A 21,970-nucleotide genomic window follows, 5' to 3' on the forward strand; every position below is an offset into this window, starting at 1 on the left:
AAATACAGAAAGAAGCTGCTGCTGTGGGAGGAGGGACAGGGAACACACAGAGGGTTGGACGTGTACTCTGGAGAGGTGATCCAGACACAGCATCAGCATTCACTGTGCAGCTTTGGGGAGAGGGGGARAAAGGCCCAATGAAACAAAATGGAATTCAATAAATTCCACATTCTCCATTAAAGCAGAATATTACCCAAATTAAAAAGTGCAGAAAAACCAGGTGCAGATTCCATAGAATCACGCAATCCCAGGATCCCTGAGGCTGGAAAAGCCCTCCCAGCCCATGGAGTGCCACCTGTACCTGATGCCCACCTTGTCCCCAGCCCAGAGCACTCAGTGCCACCTCCAGCCSTTCCTGGGACACCTCCAGGGATGGGGACTCCAAAGSTCYCTGGGCAGYYCCTGCCAAGGCCTGAGCACCCTTTCCATGGGCAAATTCCTCCTGGTGTCCACCCTGAGCCTCCCCTGGCCCAGCCTGAGGCCGTTCCCTCTCCTCCTGTCCCTGTTCCCTGGGAGCAGAGCCCGACCTCCCCCGGCTGCCCCCTCCTGTCAGGGAGTTGGGGACACCAGCAAGGTCCCCCCTGAGCCTCCTCTGAGGGGAGTAGGGAGATTAAAGTTGATGAACTCAATTCCTGTTTTCTTTGTGTTTTCTTCCTGCAAGCACTCTGAAAAAGGAGATATTTATGCACCAAGGTAAAAACATCAACCCCCAAAATTGTGCAATTCCCACACCAAGCTGAGACACATCTTCACTCCTGGAAGTTTCCTTTTGCTGCCAGAATTTAATTTCTCACTCTCACTTYGATGCAGTAACACACAAACCCAGTTAATTCCCAGTGCAAAGTGGGAATTCCCACTTCTGCTGCAGTGCTGGCTCCAGCCTTTATCTWCCTGTGCAGGTGAGGCTGGGCTGGGAACAGGGAGTCACAGCTCCCTGCATTGGCTTCTTAAATTAAGAATACACATCAGCAGATAATTCAATGGACCTAATTTCACTCCCAGTTTAGCTGCCAAGTTTTCCACAGACATCAGTCCATCCTGCCCTAAAAACTTCACAAACTTTGCATCAGGGAAAAATAAATTCCATAGAAAGATGATGCCAATGGGGTCATCCTTAAAAACACACCATTTCTCATTAATAAAAATAAATCAGATCAGGTCTTCTTWACAAAATATTATTTTTTTAATAAACATTTTGATTAGTTTTTGTAATAAATAGTTCATCAAAGTTAATCAGTATTTTATATATATATATGACATTTACTTTTTAATGTGACAATCAGTGCCAGGAATTGCTACAACTCCTCAGGGAGCCACAACCACCAGTGGCAAAAGTYATGGATCATTTAATTCCTCATTTAGAGCCAAGTTTCTTGTACTTACAAAAATAAAATTATTCTGTCAAAAGTCTGTGCCCACGTGTTTGTCTGTGGATTTTGACTGCTGAAGAAAACAGCAATGAGAGAGACACAAAAGTCCATTTGCTTCTCCTTTTCCAAGGAAGAATGAGGATATTTAGGATATTTGAGCCTTTTCTGAGGCTGCTCCCACTCCAGAGTCGGAGTCCCCTTGTGCAGAGTCCTGGGGGTGCTCTGGCGTCCTGCTGGCCTCATCCCCACTCCCATCACTGAGGTTTTGGGATTCTTCTGAAATCACGGTCAGCTTGTCATAAACGAGGAGCTCTTCTTGTGGAAGGGGAGGGAAAGGCTGCGGAGCACTGTGAGGTTTGCTCAAAAACTGGGAAACAAAGAGAAAATGAGGATTAGGCCTCTCCAGCTGTCCCATCCTCTGYGCTCAGAAACGCTGGGGTTATTGAACATTGGGATTGTTTTGCACACATCAAGTGGCTTTCTCTGGCCTTCCAAGTCCCACAGGGCCAGCAGAATCATATCCTCCCTCACATCCTGTTCCAGGCTTGGAAGCAAGATGGAAAAGCCTTTCTCTGCGGGAACYCCAGGGCTCAGAGACTGCTGTGGAATAGGAACTTACTTGAACAAAATCAAACAGTTTTGACTGGGAACAAACACTAAACAGTAACTGGGCTGTAGGGAAAGGAGATCACAGATTTGCCAAGAACTCTCCCCTCTGGCAGTRGGAAGCCATTCCCCTTGTCCTGGCACTCCAAGCTCTTGTCCCAAGTCCCTCTCCAGCTCTCCTGGAACCCTTCAGGCCCTGCAAGGCCACAATGAGGTCACCCCAAAGCTTTTCCTTCCCCAGGCTGAACAATCCCGACTCCCTCAGCCGCACAGTAGATCTCCTCCATCCCTCTGATCATCCTGGTGCCCTCAGATGAAACAATTCTGAAGTGAATTTTGAAAGCAGCTGCTCTCTCAGGAGTGMTGTGCACTGTAGATATAAAAATCAACACAAATATCTTTACTGTGAGATCCTTTTCTACCAAACTGGGATTGGGAATGCTCTGGCCCAAACCTGCAACTGAACATTCCCATAGTGAAAGCACGGCCTTGGCCAAAGCACCTTTAGGGAGGCACAGCTGACCTTTGATTCCTGGGATAGCACAGGCCCAAAGCTCTCCCTGCCTTTAGAGCCACCTGGGAGCAAAGGGAACTCGAGCACATCCCGTGTGGCTCTGGAGCTGCCTGCCCAGTGCTGAGCTCCAGGTTCTGCAAGCTACAGGGACTGGGGACAGGAACGGAGGGACAGGAGCCAGGGAATGGCTTCCCAGTGCCAGAGAGCAGGGCCAGATGGGATATTGGGCAGGAATTGTTCCCTGGGAGGGTGGGCAGGCCCTGGCACAGGGTGTCCAGAGAAGCTGTGGCTGCCCCTGGATCCCTTTGAGTGCCCAAGRCCAGGCTGGACATTGGGGCTGGGAGCAGCCTGGGACMRTGGGAGGTGTCCCTGCCATGGCAGRGGTGGCACTGGATGGGCTTTAAGGTCTCTTCCAACCCAAACCAGTTGAGATTCTGGGATTCTGTGACACTCCTGGTGCTGAGCACATGKTCAGCCTAAAGCAGGAGCCAAAGTCAGCTGCAAACCTGAGGGCGCTGAGCTCCAAATGAATCAAAATGGAAGTCCCAGAGAACTGCAGGAACTCAGGAGAGCACAGGCTGGAACAGGAGTATTTTGTACATCCTTGTTTCTTGAGGAGATTCTGCTGCAGCCTTTTTGTGTTCTGGCTGTGTGACAGGGGCAGTGGGCTCCCATCAGCAATGGCTGCTGTTCAGATTTCAGAGAATCACGGATTCCCAGGACGGCTTAGGTTGGACCGAACCTGAAAGCTCATCCTGTCCCAGGGGCAGGGACACCTTCCACAGCCCAGGCTGATCCAGTGCAGGCTCCTTCCCCAAACACTTCACTGAAGATAAAACTTGTGATTACACTCGTGACAGGACTTTGCTCCAGAACAAATGAGCTGCTTTAGGTTTAAAAGGAGGCAGGAGAGTCAGAGTTGACTGCGGCTCACTGGTTAAATGAGGAACTGAAGTTGACACCTGGTACTTGCTCACTCTAAAATACACAAACCCATCCTGTTTCTGAGCCATAAAAAGCTGCTGATTACAAATTACAGATCGCTGACCAGCAGGTGCCAGTGAAAGGAGACAAAATAAAAAAAAGCTCTAAATGTTTGGGCTCTGAGAGCCTTGGAAGACCAAGTGGTTCTGTTGGAAAGGCTGCTTTTCATGTGCTGGACAGAAAACCAACCTCTTTCAAGTGTTGTGGGAAAATGTAGGAAGGGCAGAAAACGTGTTTGGTGAGTCTGTACAGATAAAAACTGCAGAAGAAACAAACGGTGACAGCTGTGACAACAACCAGCATGGATCCCAGCAGAACAGTCACAATAACCCACACAGGGGTCACACCTGCAGGAGACAAGGAAATAAACAATTCAAACGGTCATTGTTCATTTCTGAGTAATTATTTTCAAACGGTCTCTTTCTCTCATCCTCAAAGTGTCCAAGTGATGCCTGATGATTTTTGCTTTTCCTTTTTACATTTTCTGTACCCTCTATGCATCCCCCTGTACCCCTTAGCCCACATGTTTGTAGTTCCTGTAGCCTGATATTCCAGCTTAGTTTAGGAGTTCTGTTGGGCAGAGAGACCAAACATCCTCAGGAAGGRGTTAGTGTGCCCTGTGCTCTCTTAAACCCGAGCTCCAGCCTTGGGTGAAGCCTTCTGTCCAGAACATCTTGTGTAAACTGRGSTCTGGCCTCATCCGGGGGGGATTCATTAGAATARSGGGACATTACTGCATATGTGAAGTTTCTTATTGGGGAATCCCAGATAGACATGCTAATTCCTGAAATCTATAAAACTTGTATCTTATTGGGGAATCCTAGATAGATATGCTAATTCCTGAAATCTATAAACCTTGTATCCATGCTATACACGGGGGTGCATTCTGCCATCAAGTTRTGCACCTGGGATCCCAAATACCGARGTAAAACCCTTTTTATCCCCTAACCATATCTGTGTCATTATTAAAAACTGGCCTTTTAAGGCAACACAAGGGCGGCTTGGAYGGGGCTTGGAGCACCCCAGACAGTGGGAGGTGTCCCTGCCCACGGCAGGGGTGGCACTGGGTGGGCTCTGAGGGCCCTCCCAAGCCATCCCAGTGTGTGATCCCACGATTTCCCAGTCCCCACGTTACCATTGTGGGTTGTCTGCTCACAGAGCTCCCTGCTCAGCTCCCCTGTCTTGTTCCATTCGGGAATCACCGCCTGCACTTGGACACAATAAACTGTCCATGGCTCCAGYTGGGACAGGATTTCTGAGTTGTGTTTGGTGTCTACCTGAGTTACCTGACAACAGAGAAAAACAGAAAAATCAAGGGCATGAGATCAGTGACTGGACTAGCTGGAATTAGCTAARGAATAACCAAGGAATTACAATTACAGCAGCACTGTGAGACCATTCACACCACTGGTCTCTGGGCTGTTTCCAGCAGCACTAATGAAGTTTATGGTTAATGAGAGATGATAAATGAGAGCTGCTGGCAGCCACAAACTGCCAYCCAACCAAATGAGATCATCTAAGAGCACTGTTACACACAAACMCCACCTCACTGGGGAGGGAACAAGTGGAATGGAAGAACAGCACAAGAAGAAAAGGCCTCAGGTACTGCCAGAGAAATTTTAGATGGGACCTTARGAAAAATTTCCTCACTGAAAAAGCTGTCAAGCCCTGGAATAAACTGCCCAGAAAATTAGTGGAGTCCCCATCCATGGAAGTGTTAAATAATGTGCAGATGTGGCACCTGGGGACATGGGTTAGTGGTGAACACGTGGTGCTGGGTTAATGGCTGGAACTGATGACCACAGAGGGCTTTTCCAATGTTCCCAGTCCTGGGATTCTGTGATCTGTGGTCCAGATAAAACAAAATAAAACAACACAAAAAAAAAAAAAAAAAAAAAAAAAAAAAAAAAAAAAAAAAAAAAAAAAAAAAAAAAAAAAAAAAAAAGCAAAGGAAAGGAAGTATTTCTGGGAGCTGTGAGATGGCTGAACAGATGAATTTGCTGCTCAGGATTAGTTTTGCCCCTGTAACTGCAGAGTGTCCCTTTGGGATACAGATTCCTCCTTAGGGACATGAGACTCTCCAGCCAGGTTTCAATCTTGGAGCAAGCACCCATCTCACAATGAACCTGTGGAGTTACCCAGTCTTTGCCTGTTGCCCCTTTGATCCCCAGGGAATCTCCCAGATCTGCACTTGGAGTGTTCCAAGCACAGACTCAAACTGCACTTCTGCTCTTGTAGTAAATCCAGCAGAATCTGCATCCCATGGGCAAGAACACCTGCACTTCTCAGGAATCTGGGAACTGAAAACCAGGCTGCTTTGGGGGACATGATGGTCCCTYCTTTTCTGGAACTGAATGGCAAAGGATTGTGCAGGTAACAGACACAAATCAGAATTGTACATGGTCCCATTATATAAAATTACACTGATGTACAAAGCACCCATTAACTGGGACTGGGGTCTGCTGGTCAGAGGCTTCCTGTTTGCCCACAGTAGTGGCCATAATGTTCTAATTAATACATTATTAATGATCTTTCGCTGTGCACTGTGCATGGAGTGGTGTTTTGGGCTGAGTAACACATCKGCCTGTGCAAGAGGCTGTTCCCACGGAGAAAGGGAATTGCAGTGGATAGAGGTGACCAGTGAATACAAGCAGGTGGCCACAATGAACACAAGCCTTACCCATTTTCTAGGTAGTTTTGGGGATACAAACCTAAAGTCACACAAAGAGGGAACAAACACAGTTATTTATAATTAAGGAAAGAGAAAATTCTGTCCATGCTGCTGTTTAACTACACAGCTCCCTGCATTTGCTCTGCGTCCCAGCTGTAATGACCAGAACTGATTAATGGTAATCAGCAGATTCATTTTTACTCTTAGAATGACAGAATCCTGGGAYGGTTTTGGGAGGGACCTCAAAGCCCAGCCAGTGCCACCCCTRCCATGGCAGGGACACCTCCCACTGTCCCAGGCTGCTCCCAGCCCCAATGTCCAGCCTGGCCTTGGGCACYCAAAGGGATCCAGGGGCAGCCACAGCTTCTCTGGGCACCCTGTGCCAGGGCCTGCCCACCCTCCCAGGGAACAATTCCTGCCCAATATCCCATCTGGCCCTGCCCTCTGGCACTGGGAAGCCATTCCCTGGCTCCTGTCCCTCTCCAGCTCTCCTGGAGCCCCTTCAGGCCCTGGCAGGAGCTCTGAGCTCTCCCTGGATCCTTCCCTTCCCCAGGTGAGCACCCCCAGCTCTCCTAGCCTGGCTCCAGAGCTCTGCCACCTGTGCCAGGGCCTCCACGAGCTTCCAGTACCTGCCCAGGATGGTGTTTTCCAAGAAAAGCACAGATGAAAGTCAGGGAGTCACCATACCCAGGAAGCAGGACTCAGGTGTGTATCTCTGCTGCCTTTTTTCCAGTAGAGGATCCTGTATTTCCAGGAGCCATAGTACTGCCTCAGGGGCCACTTGTCCTGCTCGTGCTCAGCAAAGGGCCCGGAGAAATCCACATGCAGCGCCCCAGACTCTGACTTCAGCCTCACCTCGGGGGGACCAATGACTGCTGCACACAGGGAAAGAGGAGAGAAATCAGCTCCACACTGCCTCAGATGGGCATCTTTACACCACCCATGGAAATTCATATTTTAAATAATTACATGGATAAGAAGGAAGTAATTTATTTTCCTGGCCTAGGCATAAATCAATCCTTTCCTTACACAAGTGCTCTGGAAAGGGAYTTTATTTTGCAGCTGAACTCCAGGTACCAATACAGGCTCCATTCCTACACCCTAAACGAGCTCAGTTCCCTTTTGGCAGCTGTGGTGACTCCAGGAGAGGAAGGATCATTTCCACGGCTATCACTCACTTCTCCTTCTGGGCCAAACTGTCACAACATCTGTCTGCCCTGAGGAGACCCTCTAGAAAAGTGCTTCCTTGTGGCTTTTTGTGGCTGTTGATTATGATCAGTCTGAAACATGAAAACATTTGAATTATTTCTGCCTGGTGCAATCAAGATTTCTGAGCTGAAAATTAATCTTTCTCTATGAAAGCGGGTTTTTTTCTGAAGTAAGAAAAAATAAAAATAAAGTTTTTTGTCTAGCAAAGCAATGAAGAAGGAAGTAACTGAATTTATTTTGATATACAGGAAGTCTGRCTCCTTGAAGACAACTTCTCCCTGGCTAGAAAATAGAAATGTCCCTTATTTTAAGAGAAAATTGTTTTATTTGAAAATCTCATCCAAAGAGGTTATCAATACTATGAGARTTAACTTTGCTTTCTGTCTTCAATTTTACAACCAAGATTCTATAGGTCGAAGCAATTAAAATAAAAACCAATSTGCACTACAGCTTTTGCCATGGAGCCAGGCAGTGCAGGGGCACGAAGGGCAGGCAGGATTTTTGGGAAGAACAGGARAAAGCTTACTGTCATCCATGGGTTTGAAGCGGAGGGTGAGCCATGGGGAATGGAGCTGCCCCACCTCGGCCCTGAGCTGCAGGACATAGTCCCCGTACGCTGACAGCGAGGACACGTCGCACTCAGGGAGGCTTAGGTTGGTCCTCACGGTCTCATAGGAGTCTCCAGGGAAGTTGATGCTGCAGGGAGCAGGGACAAAGTGGAGGAGATGGGGAATTATAACTGGATAAATGGCTTTAAGGCAGCAAAGCTGTGTATGCAGCCAGTGAGAAGTTGGGAACACAAAAATGTATCCTGTGTGTAAGGCTTACATTAAGGATTTTATACCCAGCTACAAATCCATGGYAAACTTAGGGATCAGAATTTTGATTCTGTAAGTAGATGCCCTTTTCCTGACAGTGTTACAAAGTTCCATTCACCAGGCAGTTCAGAGAGGCCTGCAAACACTCAGCCAATGCCACTGCAGGCACTGCTGTCACACTGGGACTTTGCTTGGAGCTGTCTCCAGGACTTGCACACAGGGAAAAGCCAGAGAAAACAGGGCTGGGAAGTGGCCAGGAACTGGTTATAGAATAGAATCACAGAAGGTTTGGGTCAGAGGGACCTTAAAGCTCATCCCATTCCATCCCTGCCATGGGCAGGGACACCTTCCATTACCCCAGGCTGCTCCAAGCCCCATCCAGCCTGGCCTTGATCAATATATGATTTAATTGATGATATTTAATATATTTTATTCTATCTGGTTCACATCAAAAGCCTGCCCAGGGATGTACTGATCAAGGGGCCATGACTACAGAACCCAGAAAAATCTTCTCTCAACTCAGCATGATGAGAAGGTGCTSGRGAGAGCTCAGAGCCCCTTCCAGTACCTGGAGGGGCTTAGAAAAAAGAGAGAGAGGGACTTTCATATGGGCAGAGAATGCCAGGAGCCAGGGAGTGGCTTTCCCAGTGCCAGAGAGCAGGGCCAGATGGGATATTGGGCAGGAATTGTTCCCTGGGAGGGTGGGCAGGCCCTGGCACAGGGTGYSCAGAGAAGCTGTGGCTGCCCCTGGATCCCTTTGAGTGCCCAAGGCCAGGCTGGACATKGGGGCTGGGAGCAGCCTGGGACAGTGGGAGGTGWCCCTGCCATGGTGGGATGGAATGGCTGCACCTGGGATCAGGGAAGCAGCAAACACTCAGCAGGATCAGGTCTCTTCTATCACAGGTAACAGCTCCACRAGAGAGGAAAACCACACACACAGCCAAAAACATCCAGTCAAAATGTGTTTGTGGTTCCAAAAACACCCAGGGCAAAGCTGCCTCAGGTGGGAATGCCCATAAAATGTCTGCCCTGTCCTTCAGCTCAGCAGAGGAGCCTCTCACAAGCAGAAACAGAGGAATGGCTCCTGATTGTCCTCTGGAAAGGACACAAATCCCAGCCAGGCAGAGCTGTAAGATGTGCACTGAAGGCACCCCAAACCCAGACCTACCTCTTGGATCGGACAGTGTAGGTGATATTCCCGTTGGAAAACCTTGGTGCCTCCCACTGCAAGGTGCTGTGGAGATTGACTGAAGTAATTCTTACATTTCGGGGCTTTGGGAYCATTCCAGACACTGTGGGAGGAATCAGAACCAAACACTTTGGTTTCTTCCAGCACTTCTCAGTCATTCAGAGCTTAAATGCAGCCTTTGCCTTGCCTTAGACGCTTATTTAAAATCAGAGCTCAATTAAATTAATTTAAATCCTGAGCTTATGCAACAAATTACTGGCACCAGTGACTTCCAGTAAGTCCTTGTGACACCAACATTTCTTGTGCATGACTGAGCTTGTGCTGCCCAGGACTCAGGGCATGAATCCTCCCTGAGATYGTCAAACCCCAGTTTTTCCAAGCAGTGCTCCAGCAGTATTTTAGGAACAACAAGGGTGTGGGTACTGATAAAAAGAGATAAACCAGAAACGCCTCCAAAGGTAAGAGAGGTATTAAATATAATTAAATATAATTATCACTAATYAGTACTCTTCATAAGTGACGAAACCATAGTTGTTTGCCTTTCTTGGAACTGAACCGCAGAAACCCTAAAGTAGCRTAAAGTGTCAGTAAAAAGTACATTACTATTATGTTTTAATTGTTTTTACATAATAGCAGGTATTGAAACTAAAATAGCAAAGACTCTGGCCCATTACTGCACCACAAATGAGCAATGCAAACAAACCCTGTCAGATCAGATCAGGGCTGAAAGGTCACAGGAGTCAAACATGACTACAGGTGTTCTAAGATAAATTAACACATTTTACTGTCTGTAGTTCACAGAACCATCAAGGCTGGAAGAGACCTTCAAGGTCACCCTGTCCCAGTGTCACCCCAGCACCACCGTAATCAYCCCTGAGCCATCTCCCAAGGGCTCTGATGGAGAAATAAATGAAATTAACATGTCAGTCTCCCTTCYCTGACAGACAAGAGTTTGAAATGTAAACCGGGCTTAAATAAAACAGACCCCACTCCTACAGCATTACCGTCGCATCCCACAAATAACTCAAACACACTGCACATCGTAAATACTGAAGACTGAATCACACACTGGCTTGAGAGGGACCTCAAAGCCCATCCAGTGCCACCCCTGCCATGGCAGGGACATCTCCCACTGTCCCAGGCTGCTCCCAGCCCCAATGTCCAGCCTGGCCTTGGGCACTCAAAGGGATCCAGGGGCAGCCACAGCTTCTCTGGGCACCCTGTGCCAGGGCCTGCCCACCCTCCCAGGGAACAATTCCTGCCCAATATCCCATCTGGCCCTGCCCTCTGGCTCTGGGAAGCCATTCCCTGGCTCCTGTCCCTCCAGCCCTTGTCCCCAGTCCCTCTCCAGCTCTCTTGCAGTGTTGCCCCAAGAGRAGGAAGAGATCTTGGGAGGACAAGGTCTGAGGTAGGCATGCAAATTTCCAGGAAAAAGCACGGTTCCTTGCAATGTTCACTTCCCTGACAATGCTTCATATATGAGAAGCCTCCAGGCAAATTGTTTCATTGGGCCCTGTGGATCCAAAGAGATGAGGAAACAYCTCTGGGGTTTCAGGTTTGTGCACAGACCTCCCAGCCCACTACTCCCTCCATGGGCAAATCCCAAAATCCTCACGATGTGAGGCTGAGCCAGTTCCAGCAAACTGACTGTACAGGGYAGAGTTCAGGGGGTCAGTGCTGAGAGGAGTGTGGGAAGGAATGCTGAGGAAGGAAGGGAAAGGAGTGGAGCTTTGGTCATGGAATCACAGAATCCCAAAATCTCTGAGGCTGGAAAAGCCCTCCCAGCCCATGGAGTGCCAGCTGTGCCCRATGCCCACCTTGTCCCCAGCCCAGAGCACTCAGTGCCACCTCCAGCCCTTCCTGGGACACCTCCAGGGATGGGGACTCCAAAGCTCCCTGGGCAGCCCCTGCCAAGGCCTGGGAACCCTTTCCATGGGCAAATTCCTCCTGGGGTCCACCCTGAGCCTCCCCTGGCCCAGCCTGAGGCCGTTCCCTCTCCTCCTGCCCYCTCCCTATGGAGCTGGGGACAGTGACCCACAGCCCTCGGGGCGCGACTCTGCCCCCACGCCCGCCTTTCCGCGCTGAGACTTGCACCACCATGTCCCACCGATCCCATTTCCCGGCACAGATTGAGCCCCGGGGCAATAACGCCCGCGGGCGGCGGGACCCCGGCAGCAGCACCCCCGGCACCCGCGGAGCTGCCCCTGTGACCGGGCACTCCCAGCCCGCTGCCCCTGTGACCGGGCACTCCCGGCCCCCTGCCCCCTCACAGCCCCGCCAAGCCGCGCCGCCTCAGGCGCTCCGCGCTCCTCCTCATGGCTCCGCCGCCCTTCGTGCCCGCGGCCCGGCGGGACCGGGAGGTCGCTCCGTCCCTCCCTCGCTGCCCGGCAGCCCCGGCGCACTCACCGCACAGCAGGAGCCCGCTGCAGAGCGCGCCCCGCAGGGCGGCGGCCATGGCGGCTCCYTCAGCAGCGGCGGGGCGGCCGCGCCATGGCTGCGGCAGCGGGGCCGCCCCGAAACCCCGAAACCCTTCCGCTTCCCAGCGGGGCGGGGCGGCTGCGGGCACGGCGGCTGSCCGGGGCCGGGGGTTCTCCCTCACACACCGCGGGTTCACCTCGAACACCGCGGCTCTTCCCCTTCAGACACCGGGGCGTCCAACTCAGGCACCGGAGGTTCCCCCTTACACAGCGGAGATGCTCCCTTAGGACACTGCAGCTTCACCCCGCGCACACCGGGGCTGCCCCCTCAGGGACCGGGAATTTTAAATGTCATAAAAATGTCATGTTTTAATACTAGTCAGCAATTGTACAAAATGATATAAAAAAAAATTTAAAGTGTACTTAATGCCTTGTTCCACTCTTTAGGTAGCTGAGTATTCCTGTCTCTGCCCCCACTACTCCACTGGATCAGCTTTTGTTGCACTAACAGAGCATCCATCCAGCAGAAGAGCTTTCACAGAAATCYAGTGACAGAGGTAAAGAATAAAAACATTGAACAAGTGGTTTGGTTGAGAGACCAGCTTTCCACTGTCCCMGGCTGCTCCCAGCCCCAATGTCCAACCTGACCTTGGACACTGCAGGGATCCAGGGGCAGCCACAGCTTCTCTGGGCACCCTGTGCCAGGGCCTCCCTACCCTCCCAGGGAACAATTTCTAATCCCAAACTGCCCTCTGTCAGTTTGAAGCCATTCCCTGTGTCCTGCCCCTTTATCCCTTGTCCAAAGCCTCTCTCTCAAAGCCCCTTTGGGCACTGGAAGGGGCTCTAAGATCTCCCTGGATCCTTCTCAGGTGAACACCACCAGTTCTCTCTGTAGAAGTCCACACTCACAGGATATTAATGAAAGGACAAGATCGGTGCATTTAGTCCAGAAATAAAAGTTGGACAATACTGGCTCCTATGTTATAAAGTACCAGCAGTTCTTCCTTCATCTCCTCATGTACCCTGTTACTTGCTCGGTGTCTGAGTCCAAGGAGTCACTCTCCTCGGAAGAAGAGTTTTGCCACGTGTGGAAATCCTCAGAACAGGGTGCTTCCTGCACACTTCCCGTGCCCTCCAGCAGCTTTTCTTCCAAGCCATGAGCACAGTGCCAGTCATCTGCATCCTCCTGGGCAGAGGGAGCAGATGCAGAGCTGTGCCCGTGCTCCTCCAGGGTTCCCAGCAGCACTGTGTGTAAGTTGATGGTGAAGCACTCACTGCTCCCTTGGGCGCTACAGCTGCCCTCAGAGCAAGGGCTCAGTAACTCACTCCTCGAGTCTGTGTCTCCTTCGGGGCCCAGCTCCTGCTCCTCACACTCCTGTGGCTCAACAGCTGSGATGTCACCGGCCTGGCTGCTGCTGTGCTCACAGGAGCTGTTCACTGAGTACTCCACCAGGGCACTGGGGGTGGCACAGCCCTGGGGGACCCTGCCCCTGGCCAGCGCCACACGCCTCATGTAGTCATGGTCACACAGCATGCTGCTGTCACTGTCACTGCTGTCGCTGTCACTGTCATCGCTGGCACTGCCTCTGCATCCCCTGGCCTTGCTTTTAACCTCTCTGGGGATGATCTCCACAGAGGCCGCTTTTTCTGATTCAAACTCCCAAAGTGGGTAGGACAAMCTCCTGATGAATGCCTGGAAAAGCAAAAGGAGTTAAATCAAATTGGCCACATTTACACACATGCACAGAACATGAAAAAGACTCTAAATAACCCCAAAGAGGAGGCTGTTCAAGAAATTATTCATTCTGTGCCATAGTTGTGGCTTTTTCTGCAGAGTTCAGAACATGTAGGATACAGAACGTTTCTTCTTCATTCCTGAACATCACAGAAAATCTTCTATGAAACCCATAGGCTGGGAAGGGATCTTTTAAATCCCACCCAGTGCCACCCCTGCCATGGCAGGGACATCTCCCACTGTCCCAGGCTGCTCCCAGCCCCAATGTCCAGCCTGGCCTTGGGCACTCAAAGGGATCCAGGGGCAGCCACAGCTTCTCTGGGCACCCTGTGCCAGGGCCTGCCCACCCTCACAGTGTGAGGCAAGTCTTGCCACTCTCTCTCAACTCTTGCAGTAACCTTTCATCGCTGAACAATTTTAATGTCATCTAGAAATGATCTTTTGAAGCAATTATGACCACTTTAACATTCCAAGTGCCATTTTCCCTGTGCACTTCAGAGGATTATTCAATATTTAAAGCATTAATCATATTGACAATAAAAGAAATAAGTAGACCTTGGACATTCCTTTGTAAGGTTGTGTCCAGCCATTGTAAGAATGTGAAAGCAATATCAGAGCAAACAACAGAAATATGGAAAAAAAGTTATACCAATCTGTTCTGGGTATGTTTGTAGAAAATGGAGAATATTTATGCTGAAAACTCTATAGAATCAAATGTTAAAGAAGTCAAAGACTATTAAAAAATAAACCAAGGAAGCAAAGATGGATAGAAACAAGAAATCTTGTTATTTTTGCTTGAAATTCAGTGGCAGCTCAGTCTATGAAAATAAAAAGTCARCTGGCTCTGGCTTTGTCAAGTGCTTTAACACTTGGATGACAGAGAAAGTCACAGAGAGATTATTTCATTCCAAACAGTGGAACAACTTCTCCTCCAGTCTCTCCCCACAGGGCAGGTTCTCCAGCCCTTTCCTCATCCCCCTGGCCCTGCTCTGGCCCTTCTCCAGCCTGTCCATACCTTTTGTGCCCTGTGAGGACCAGAGCTGAGTGGAATATTCCTGGATATTCCCACYGAGCAGGGTGGGATAATCCTCTCCTTTATTAACTTGTCACAGAAGTAGCAAGAAATGAGTATTTGTTCTGAAGATCAGACATAACTTAGCAGCCTATAGATCATCTTTGAGGTAAACTGCCAATGAAAATAGTCTGTGTTCTTACATAATTTGTACCTAAAGCACAGGATTGGAAATTCCAGTTGTTAAACTTCCCCCTGCCAACCAGGAAGGGCAGACCTGAGAACTGTTACATACCAAGCTCTGAGGAAGGGATTTCTTCTGGAGAAAAAACCCTGCTGTATGCACACATTTGAGGACTGCACCAATGATCAGTGAAACACAGACAGCACTTGCCACTGCAACTTTATGATAGCCTGGAGTGGGAAAATCAAATAAACACACATGGATGAAGTGTCCCATGACCACATTTCAGATTTCACACTCACAACACCTACTGAGAATCATCAATAATTTTGGTTAGAAGGGACTTGTGAAAGTCCAAGTCAAAATAAGACCAAATTTCAAATTAGATTCAGGAATTAAAAAAGAAATTATTCTATCTTTGTTAACTTTTTATGCAGTTAGTGGAGATCTGTACGGCTCAGGGGACTGCCAAGAGCTTTGCTRCCCCAAAGTGGATGGGGTTTCATATTTCATTCCTAAATCCCCACAATGGTTCTCCCTTGGAATGTTTCTCTCTGACACTGAGGCACCGATCTCTGCTCCCTACAACAGGGACAGCCCCAGRGAGCAGCTGGAGCTGGGMCAGGGCAGGCTSAGGCTGGAGAGCAGGGAAAGGTTCTTCTGTCCCCAGAGGGTGCTGGCACTGCCCAGGCTCCCCAGGGAACGRGCACGGCCCCGAGGCTGCCAGAGCTCCAGGAGCGTTTGGACAGCGCTGCCAGGGATGCACAGGCTGGGATTGCTGGGGGGGCTGGGCAGGGACAGGGGTGSCACTGGGTGATCCTGGGGGTCCCTTCAGCTCAGGATATTCTAGGATTCTGTGAYCATTTATTGTTTTTTAAGATTGCACTGTAAATGTCCCTACACCAAAAGGAAACTCTGCACACTCAGACCAACCCCTCCTGCCCCAGCTCCCTTACCTTGTGGAGCCTCAGAGTCTGCAGTGGCACATTTCCAGGGGGAGGGGATGGAATGTCTGTTCAGGGATGCTGAGACCTCCACAGACACACAGTAATTCCTACTGGGATACAATTCTTCAATGACAGTACTGAACACTTCTTCAGTGGTTTTCTGCCGTGGCTTCTGCCATGAAAGACAATATTCTGGAGTTAGTTATTGGCTAAAAAGAGATGCCTGCTCACTCCTCCAGACCTGCTCCTCAGCAGAGAAAGGAAGCTCCGATTCTGTTGACCATCTTCTTTCTTTTCAACTAAGAAATTTGTTTCTAGGTTTCCTTTTGTTTTTCTTCACATATTTGCTTTTGGGAACCTGGTGACCATCAAAGCCATTTTATGTCCTCTGTGTTTCTTCCGTAAAGAACAATTAAACCCCAAATTTCTCTACCTTATACTCTCCATCCAGTGATTTCAGTGTGATATTATAATCCAGCTCTTCATAGATATCAATTAAAGACAGCAGCTTTCCCCTCTCTCTGAAGTGAGAGGGTGGCAGCTTTACAGTGACATTGATGCAGTTTGGACAGGAAGTGATATTCACTTCTGGTGGTCCCAGAACRGCTGTTGGAAAACAAGAAAGAGAAAAAAATGATGGGAAAAGGGCAGATTGAAGGACCAACAGTAAATCTCTTCCCCTACACTTAGTGCAGACTTGGCATTTTTTAACTCAACATTCACTACTTGGACACACAAAAACAATGGAGTTTTTGAAGTTATGTCTCTTATGTACTTCAGAGATTTTTACTTTGTGTTTGTCAGTGCACAACTGTATTTCCTTTATAATTTATATATGTATTTCAAAACCTCATCCCTTTATCAGAACGAATCATTTTAGAAACCTACCTAAATACTTGAAATATTGTAAGAGATATATGATATACTCTATACAAACAGCCATCAACCCAATTCATTTGGAGTCTTACAGCAAAGGTAGCAGAATAGATTTTAGCTACCAGCTTGTCATGGTTTTACTGTTCAAACCACGACACAGCTGTTAATAAAAACTGCTAAAATAAGAAACGCAGACACAGAACTTACTCTGATAGAATGGCACAAAAAACAGCACRGAAGAGTTGAGCACCTGAGTTCCTCCAATGCTTTGAACAAGTATATAATACCCAGTGGATTTAGGCTTGAACTCCTCTGTCAGCTCACAGGTGAGCTGGGCAATACCTGAACACTGCTTAGGAGTCATCCAGTTCCAGTGCCTGCAAAAAAGAGCAAAACAGTCTCAATTCCCTGATATGAGAAAGCATGGAAGAGTGAGGAGAGAATTTCTCAGTGAAAAACCTAAGAAAAAACATCAAGAAAAACCAAGAAAACCTCAGCCTTAGTATTTTCACACAATCCTAGGATCCCTGAGACTGGAAAAGTCCTTGAGCCCATGCAGTCCYAGCTGTGCCCGATGCCCACCTTGTCCCCAGCCCAGAGCACYCAGTGCCACCTCCAGCCCTACCTGGGACACCTCCAGGGATGGGGACTCCAGCCCTGCCTCCCCTTCRGGTCAGTAAACATTAAAAGTCAGATTTGTGCCTATGTGACTTGCCTGCGGTCTCTGTACAGCACATTGTAGGATGTTGGCACMGCTGGGTCATGTTTTGCCTGCCAGGACAAAATGTGCTGGAAATTGGAGGATTCCATCCAGAGTTTGTAAGGAGACCCTTCCAAAATTCTTTCTAGAAAGGAAAAAATAACAAAAAACCCCAAACAACCAACCCTGAGCTTTGCAACAATTCTAATAAATAAACCCATTTAGAGAAGCTCAATATTTGCCCCCAAACAAAGCAGCCACATGGGAGAGCTCAGCACAACAGACAATGCAATGCAAAGCACGGTGCACACGGATTATATTTCTGTAAGTTCTTTCTCCAAAAAGCATGAAGTTTCTAAATGATGCATGATGAAGCTGTGCAAGCCATGAAATGCGTTAGGAAAAGCATTTTAAAGGTGATAAAACTCTTACCAGGCTGGCTGCAAACAGCTGTAGACAAAAAGGTGATGCACACTGGAAATTGAAAGTCTGTATTAACGCATTGGTGTATTCACAGGATCTGATTTTTATTGCAAACACTCATTTGCAACAATTAGAGACATGCTCAGTATTGCCTCAGTGCAACTGTTACTTTCTTTCACATCTTCCTAAGACTTTTCTCYCCAGAGCCTGGGAGAACTGTCCCTGTCCTTATTCCAGGGCTCTGAGAAGATGGTTCCTGGATCACTACRCTGCTCCCTCCATGTGAGGTTCAAGATTCAGTGTGAACAAAACCACCCAAGATGTTCTCATCAAATCAYGTCTTAGAGGACCCTGACTGTATCTCAATCACCTTTTCCAGTCATGAGCAGAATTTCAGAACTGATTTGGGAAAAGATCCCATTATTATTTGACTCATCCTCACAGATCCCAGAATCCCAGAGTGATCTGGGTCGGAAAGGACCTTAAAGATCATCCCATTCCACCCCCTGGCAGGGCAGGGACACCTTCCAGCAYCTCAGGCTGCTCCAACCTGGCCTGGGACACTTCAGGGATGGGGCAGCCACAGCTTCCCTGGGCAATCCTGCCACTCCAGAGGTTCCTACGCCTCCCTGTGAAACTTCCCTAGGAGACTCCAGGGTCTCACTGCATCCAGGATTCCTTTCTTTGACCAGCCCTGCTTTTCATCATTCCCATCTTTTCAACACAGTGCTTCAAAACACTTGAAATTATCGCCCTGACTCCTCTAACTTTTCTTCTCAAGACCCTTCAGCCTCCCTTCTGCTTTGAGTGCCACAAGGAGAAACTTCCTGTTCTTATTTTAAAGCATTTTGTGGTAATTCCTCTGACTCCGGAGATGCCGACTCCCACACTCAGTTGGCCAAAGAAGTCACTGTTTTAATTTCAAACATATTTCTTCTCAGTTTCACATGGATTCCATGGGAAAATCTGCAAAGTTCCTTCCTTCCTTCTCCAAAGCTCTCTTTTGTCTCGACCTGATGTGTCAACGAGATGTGCCCGGGAAGGGAAGGGAAGAAGAGAAATCTGGGCCATGAATTAGAAAATTAAAACAATCTTTATGAAGATCCACAAATAATGAGTTTAATTGCAGTTAAAAAYAGAACAATCTATTTCTTGCCAGGTAGTAAGACATCACCCATTTGGAAAAAAACACCGGGTGTGAATGAGGAACAAAGCACTATTTTAACAGTTATTATTACCTGAACACAAACTCRGATTTGTCATAATTTGTGCCTGCTGAATTGCTGGTGTATTCCTGTTAACATTACTTGATATTTCAATGCCTCTCCCCTACSCAAAACCAAATTCCCTTCAAGTGGAGTTCAAACAGCCTCTGACCTTTGTTTCAACAAACAAGTTTGGCAAACGRAGTTGAGCAGCTGCAAAACTGTTTATGTTACACYCTTACAGAAGAGAAACAGCCAAAACCAAGTATCTTAGAACAAATAACTGGGAAAATTCAGCCGGGGGAAATAAAGATGGTCGGGAAACTGCATGGAGAATCTTCTTTACCATCTTGGCCTATTTGCAGTTTTCACCATTCCTGGAAGTGTCCAAGGCCAGGCTGGATGGGGTTTGGAGCAACCYGGGACAGTGGAAGGTGTCCCTGCCCATGGCAGGTGCCATACTGATGGCTTTAATGTCCTTCCCAAACCATTCTGGGGTTCTGGGATGATGATTTTACCCTTTTTACAGAATTAAAGGATCCTAACAAATCCCTTTCTCACAACAACTGCAGCTCAGCCAGTCTGTGTTTTGTTTCACCTGCTATTTCAGAAACTGAGAAGTGCTGAAAATATCAGAGTAAGGAATAAAAACCAAAACACGTAACTGAGAGTTCCCTGGATATGCAGAGAGGCAGAACCATGGAATGGAATGGAATGGCCTGGATTGGAAGGGACCTCAAAGCCCACCCAGTGCCACCCCTGCCATGGCAGGGACACCTCCCACTGTCCCAGGCTGCTCCCAGCCCCAATGTCCAGCCTGGCCTTGGGCACTCAAAAGGATCCAGGGGCAGCCACAGCTTCTCTGGGCACCCTGTGCCAGGGCCTGCCCACCCTCCCAGGGAACAATTCCTGCCCARTATCCCATCTGGCCCTGCCCTCTGGCACTGGGAAGCCATTCCCTGGCTCCTGTCCCTCCAGCCCTTGTCCCCAGTCCCTCTCCAGCTCTCCTGGAGCCCCTTCAGGCCCTGGCAGGGGCTCTGAGCTCTCCCTGGATCCTTCTYCCCCMAGGCTGCACTCTCCCAATGCTCTCAGCCCTTCCCCACAGCAGAGGGGTCCCTTCCCTCTGGTCATGSTTCAGGCACAGAAGGGAGGATGCAGAGATAAAACAGGAGATCTTTATTCTGGGAATTGCTCAGGGAGTGCTCTGCTCCTGATGAGGTAGTGTCAGGTCATAGGCTGGACATGATGATCTTAAAGGTCCTTTCCAGCCTAGTTAATTCTGTGATTCAGTAATACCATGATGGTCTCTTACTTCATTAACTCAGAATTATTAATCAATTAATGAGCTCCCCACACTGCTCCTCTCTAATCTAAAGGTTCAGGTACTCACCAAGCTGACTGAAAGACATTGGCACATCCATCAGGGTTATCCTGGAGATTAACAAGTGAACTCCTCTGCTTGCAAAAAAAACATTTTGCTTCTGTACCTACAAATACAAGAAAAACAAGCACATGTTACTAAATTATCATAGTATATTACTTGTAACTAAGCCAGGGTTTCTGTACAAAGTTACTTTAACCTCTCCCGTGACTGAGGAAGTGCAGTGGTATAGAAAGAGTTCCTGCTGTGGGGGGCAGCACTGATCCTTGGTGTTTGGAGGCAATTTTAGCTCATTTTATGGCAACAACACTTTCCTTCTCTCACATGGAAAGGGCTTTCACCACTYCAAATAAAGCAGAAACCACTGCATGATTATTCATATTAACTTTGCATTAAAACAGTATCTGACAATTCCATGCCRCTCACTCCAACTTCATCGAGACAATGAAAATAAAAATGCTTCGGTTTTGTTTGAAATTAACCCTTCACTGTTGTAAGAAATGTTTCCAGAAAGAGAAAAGATCAACAGGAAGCTGAGAAAAAAATTATAAAGAAGTTATGAAGTTTATGTTACAATATTTTAATGCATAAGATCTATTAAAATACTCCCTCTTGCCAGTGTTACTATTTCACTCTATTTAACATCCCCATAATATTAACTTCCACAAGATCTGATTTTGAATTAGCTGGGCATGGGTTTATGTATTTCTAAAGAAACTTCCCCTCAGGTTTAATAAAAATTAACTGTTTGTTAACTTAAAATTATTTTCAAATACAACTGGAATAATTTTCTCTGCAAAACAAAGAGTTTAAAATTCAAAATAATTCCAGAGCACATTATGGTCAAGCCTAACCCAGTGTATTACCATACTACCACAGGACAGAATTCATCTGTTTAAATCAGGTGAACTGAAAACCCCTTATCTGAGAAGTCAATCTCCCTGTGCTCTGAGCTCTGGCAGGACTGGAGAAAGTCACTGGATAAATGGAGCCAATGTGCATCTGTGCAACTGATAACTCCACAGCCAAAGGGAACGTTCTCTTCCCCTCAGGTTGCTTCATTTTATTAATTCGTTCAAGAAGAAGTAATTTCAAAGAGCACCTGCACCTAAAGGATGGGATTTTCCAGGTTGTTCAGAATTTTCCCTTCTGGAGAAAGCCTTGGGGATCATGAATTCACTTGGCAAATGATTTCCTTCCCGTGTTAATTGTTGTAATTAATCCCATGCTCAAAGCACTCCTAACCCAGAGGGATTTGTGTACCTTGGATCCTTGCTGTCCATGCCGTCAGGAATAACAAATATCCCACTCTGGGAATCACAAGTGGCTCCCATGCATCTCTGGATGCTGAACAACAGTCTATTACATAATGGATGATCAAAGCCAAGTTATGTGTTCAGCACCTTAAAATGTTGGAGAAAATGGGATTAAATGTGTTTATTTCCAGGTTTCCACAGCTGTCTAAAGCTGGATGTCCTCTGTAGATCTATCATTGCCAGGGAGATTCCAGGGGAAATTCCAGGGGAAAGCCATTTCTGTCAGAGCTCTGATGAGCTTTTGTTACTCTTCCTCTTCAGAGCTGCAGCAATGCCTGCAGAGAAAGAATGGAAACACCAGTGAGTGCAGCCCCCCTGAGCCCAACCTGTGCTCACAGGAGATCCCTTGGGAGCTGCCTGGAGCTCCCAGGGCTCCCAAAACTTCGAGTCACAATCCCACAATATCCACAGCT

At 48.0% G+C, this 21,970-nt stretch overlaps 2 protein-coding genes across 3 annotated transcripts in view; both read right to left on the reverse strand.

Annotated features, from left to right (window-relative positions):
- Window positions 1–886: 886 nt before the first annotated feature.
- On the reverse strand, window positions 887–12,051 carry LOC130583754 (interleukin-10 receptor subunit beta-like). 2 transcript variants are annotated; one of them, XM_057383309.1, is made up of 7 exons: window positions 11,768–12,051; window positions 9,341–9,464; window positions 7,881–8,050; window positions 6,833–7,020; window positions 4,610–4,760; window positions 3,664–3,821; window positions 887–1,737 (listed from the first exon to the last, which is right to left on the reverse strand). In XM_057383309.1, the coding sequence occupies exons 1-7, from the start codon at window positions 11,814–11,816 to the stop codon at window positions 1,516–1,518; spliced, it is 1,062 nt and encodes a 353-aa protein (XP_057239292.1). In that variant the 5' UTR covers window positions 11,817–12,051; the 3' UTR covers window positions 887–1,515. The 2 variants fall into 2 exon arrangements, with proteins under 2 accessions (XP_057239292.1, XP_057239291.1); XM_057383308.1 differs by lacking the exon at window positions 11,768–12,051 and having other exon boundaries at window positions 9,341–10,658.
- A 76-nt stretch (window positions 12,052–12,127) lies between these two features.
- The window catches only part of IFNAR2 (interferon alpha and beta receptor subunit 2), a 34,983-nt gene continuing 25,140 nt past the window's right edge, over window positions 12,128–21,970 (reverse strand). Inside the window, exons 3-10 of the mRNA XM_057383314.1 lie at window positions 20,251–20,346; window positions 17,665–17,706; window positions 17,248–17,377; window positions 16,740–16,909; window positions 16,090–16,262; window positions 15,666–15,828; window positions 14,821–14,939; window positions 12,128–13,471 (exon numbers count right to left, since the gene is read on the reverse strand). Coding sequence (XP_057239297.1) covers window positions 12,785–13,471; window positions 14,821–14,939; window positions 15,666–15,828; window positions 16,090–16,262; window positions 16,740–16,909; window positions 17,248–17,377; window positions 17,665–17,706; window positions 20,251–20,346 — 1,580 coding nt within the window. The 3' untranslated portion in view covers window positions 12,128–12,784. The remainder of the gene's footprint in view (window positions 13,472–14,820; window positions 14,940–15,665; window positions 15,829–16,089; window positions 16,263–16,739; window positions 16,910–17,247; window positions 17,378–17,664; window positions 17,707–20,250; window positions 20,347–21,970) is intronic.

Source organism: Malurus melanocephalus, unplaced genomic scaffold, assembly GCF_030028575.1.
Source record: "Malurus melanocephalus ecotype Western Australia unplaced genomic scaffold, MMel_1.1 scaffold_623, whole genome shotgun sequence".
NCBI lineage: Eukaryota > Metazoa > Chordata > Aves > Passeriformes > Maluridae > Malurus > Malurus melanocephalus.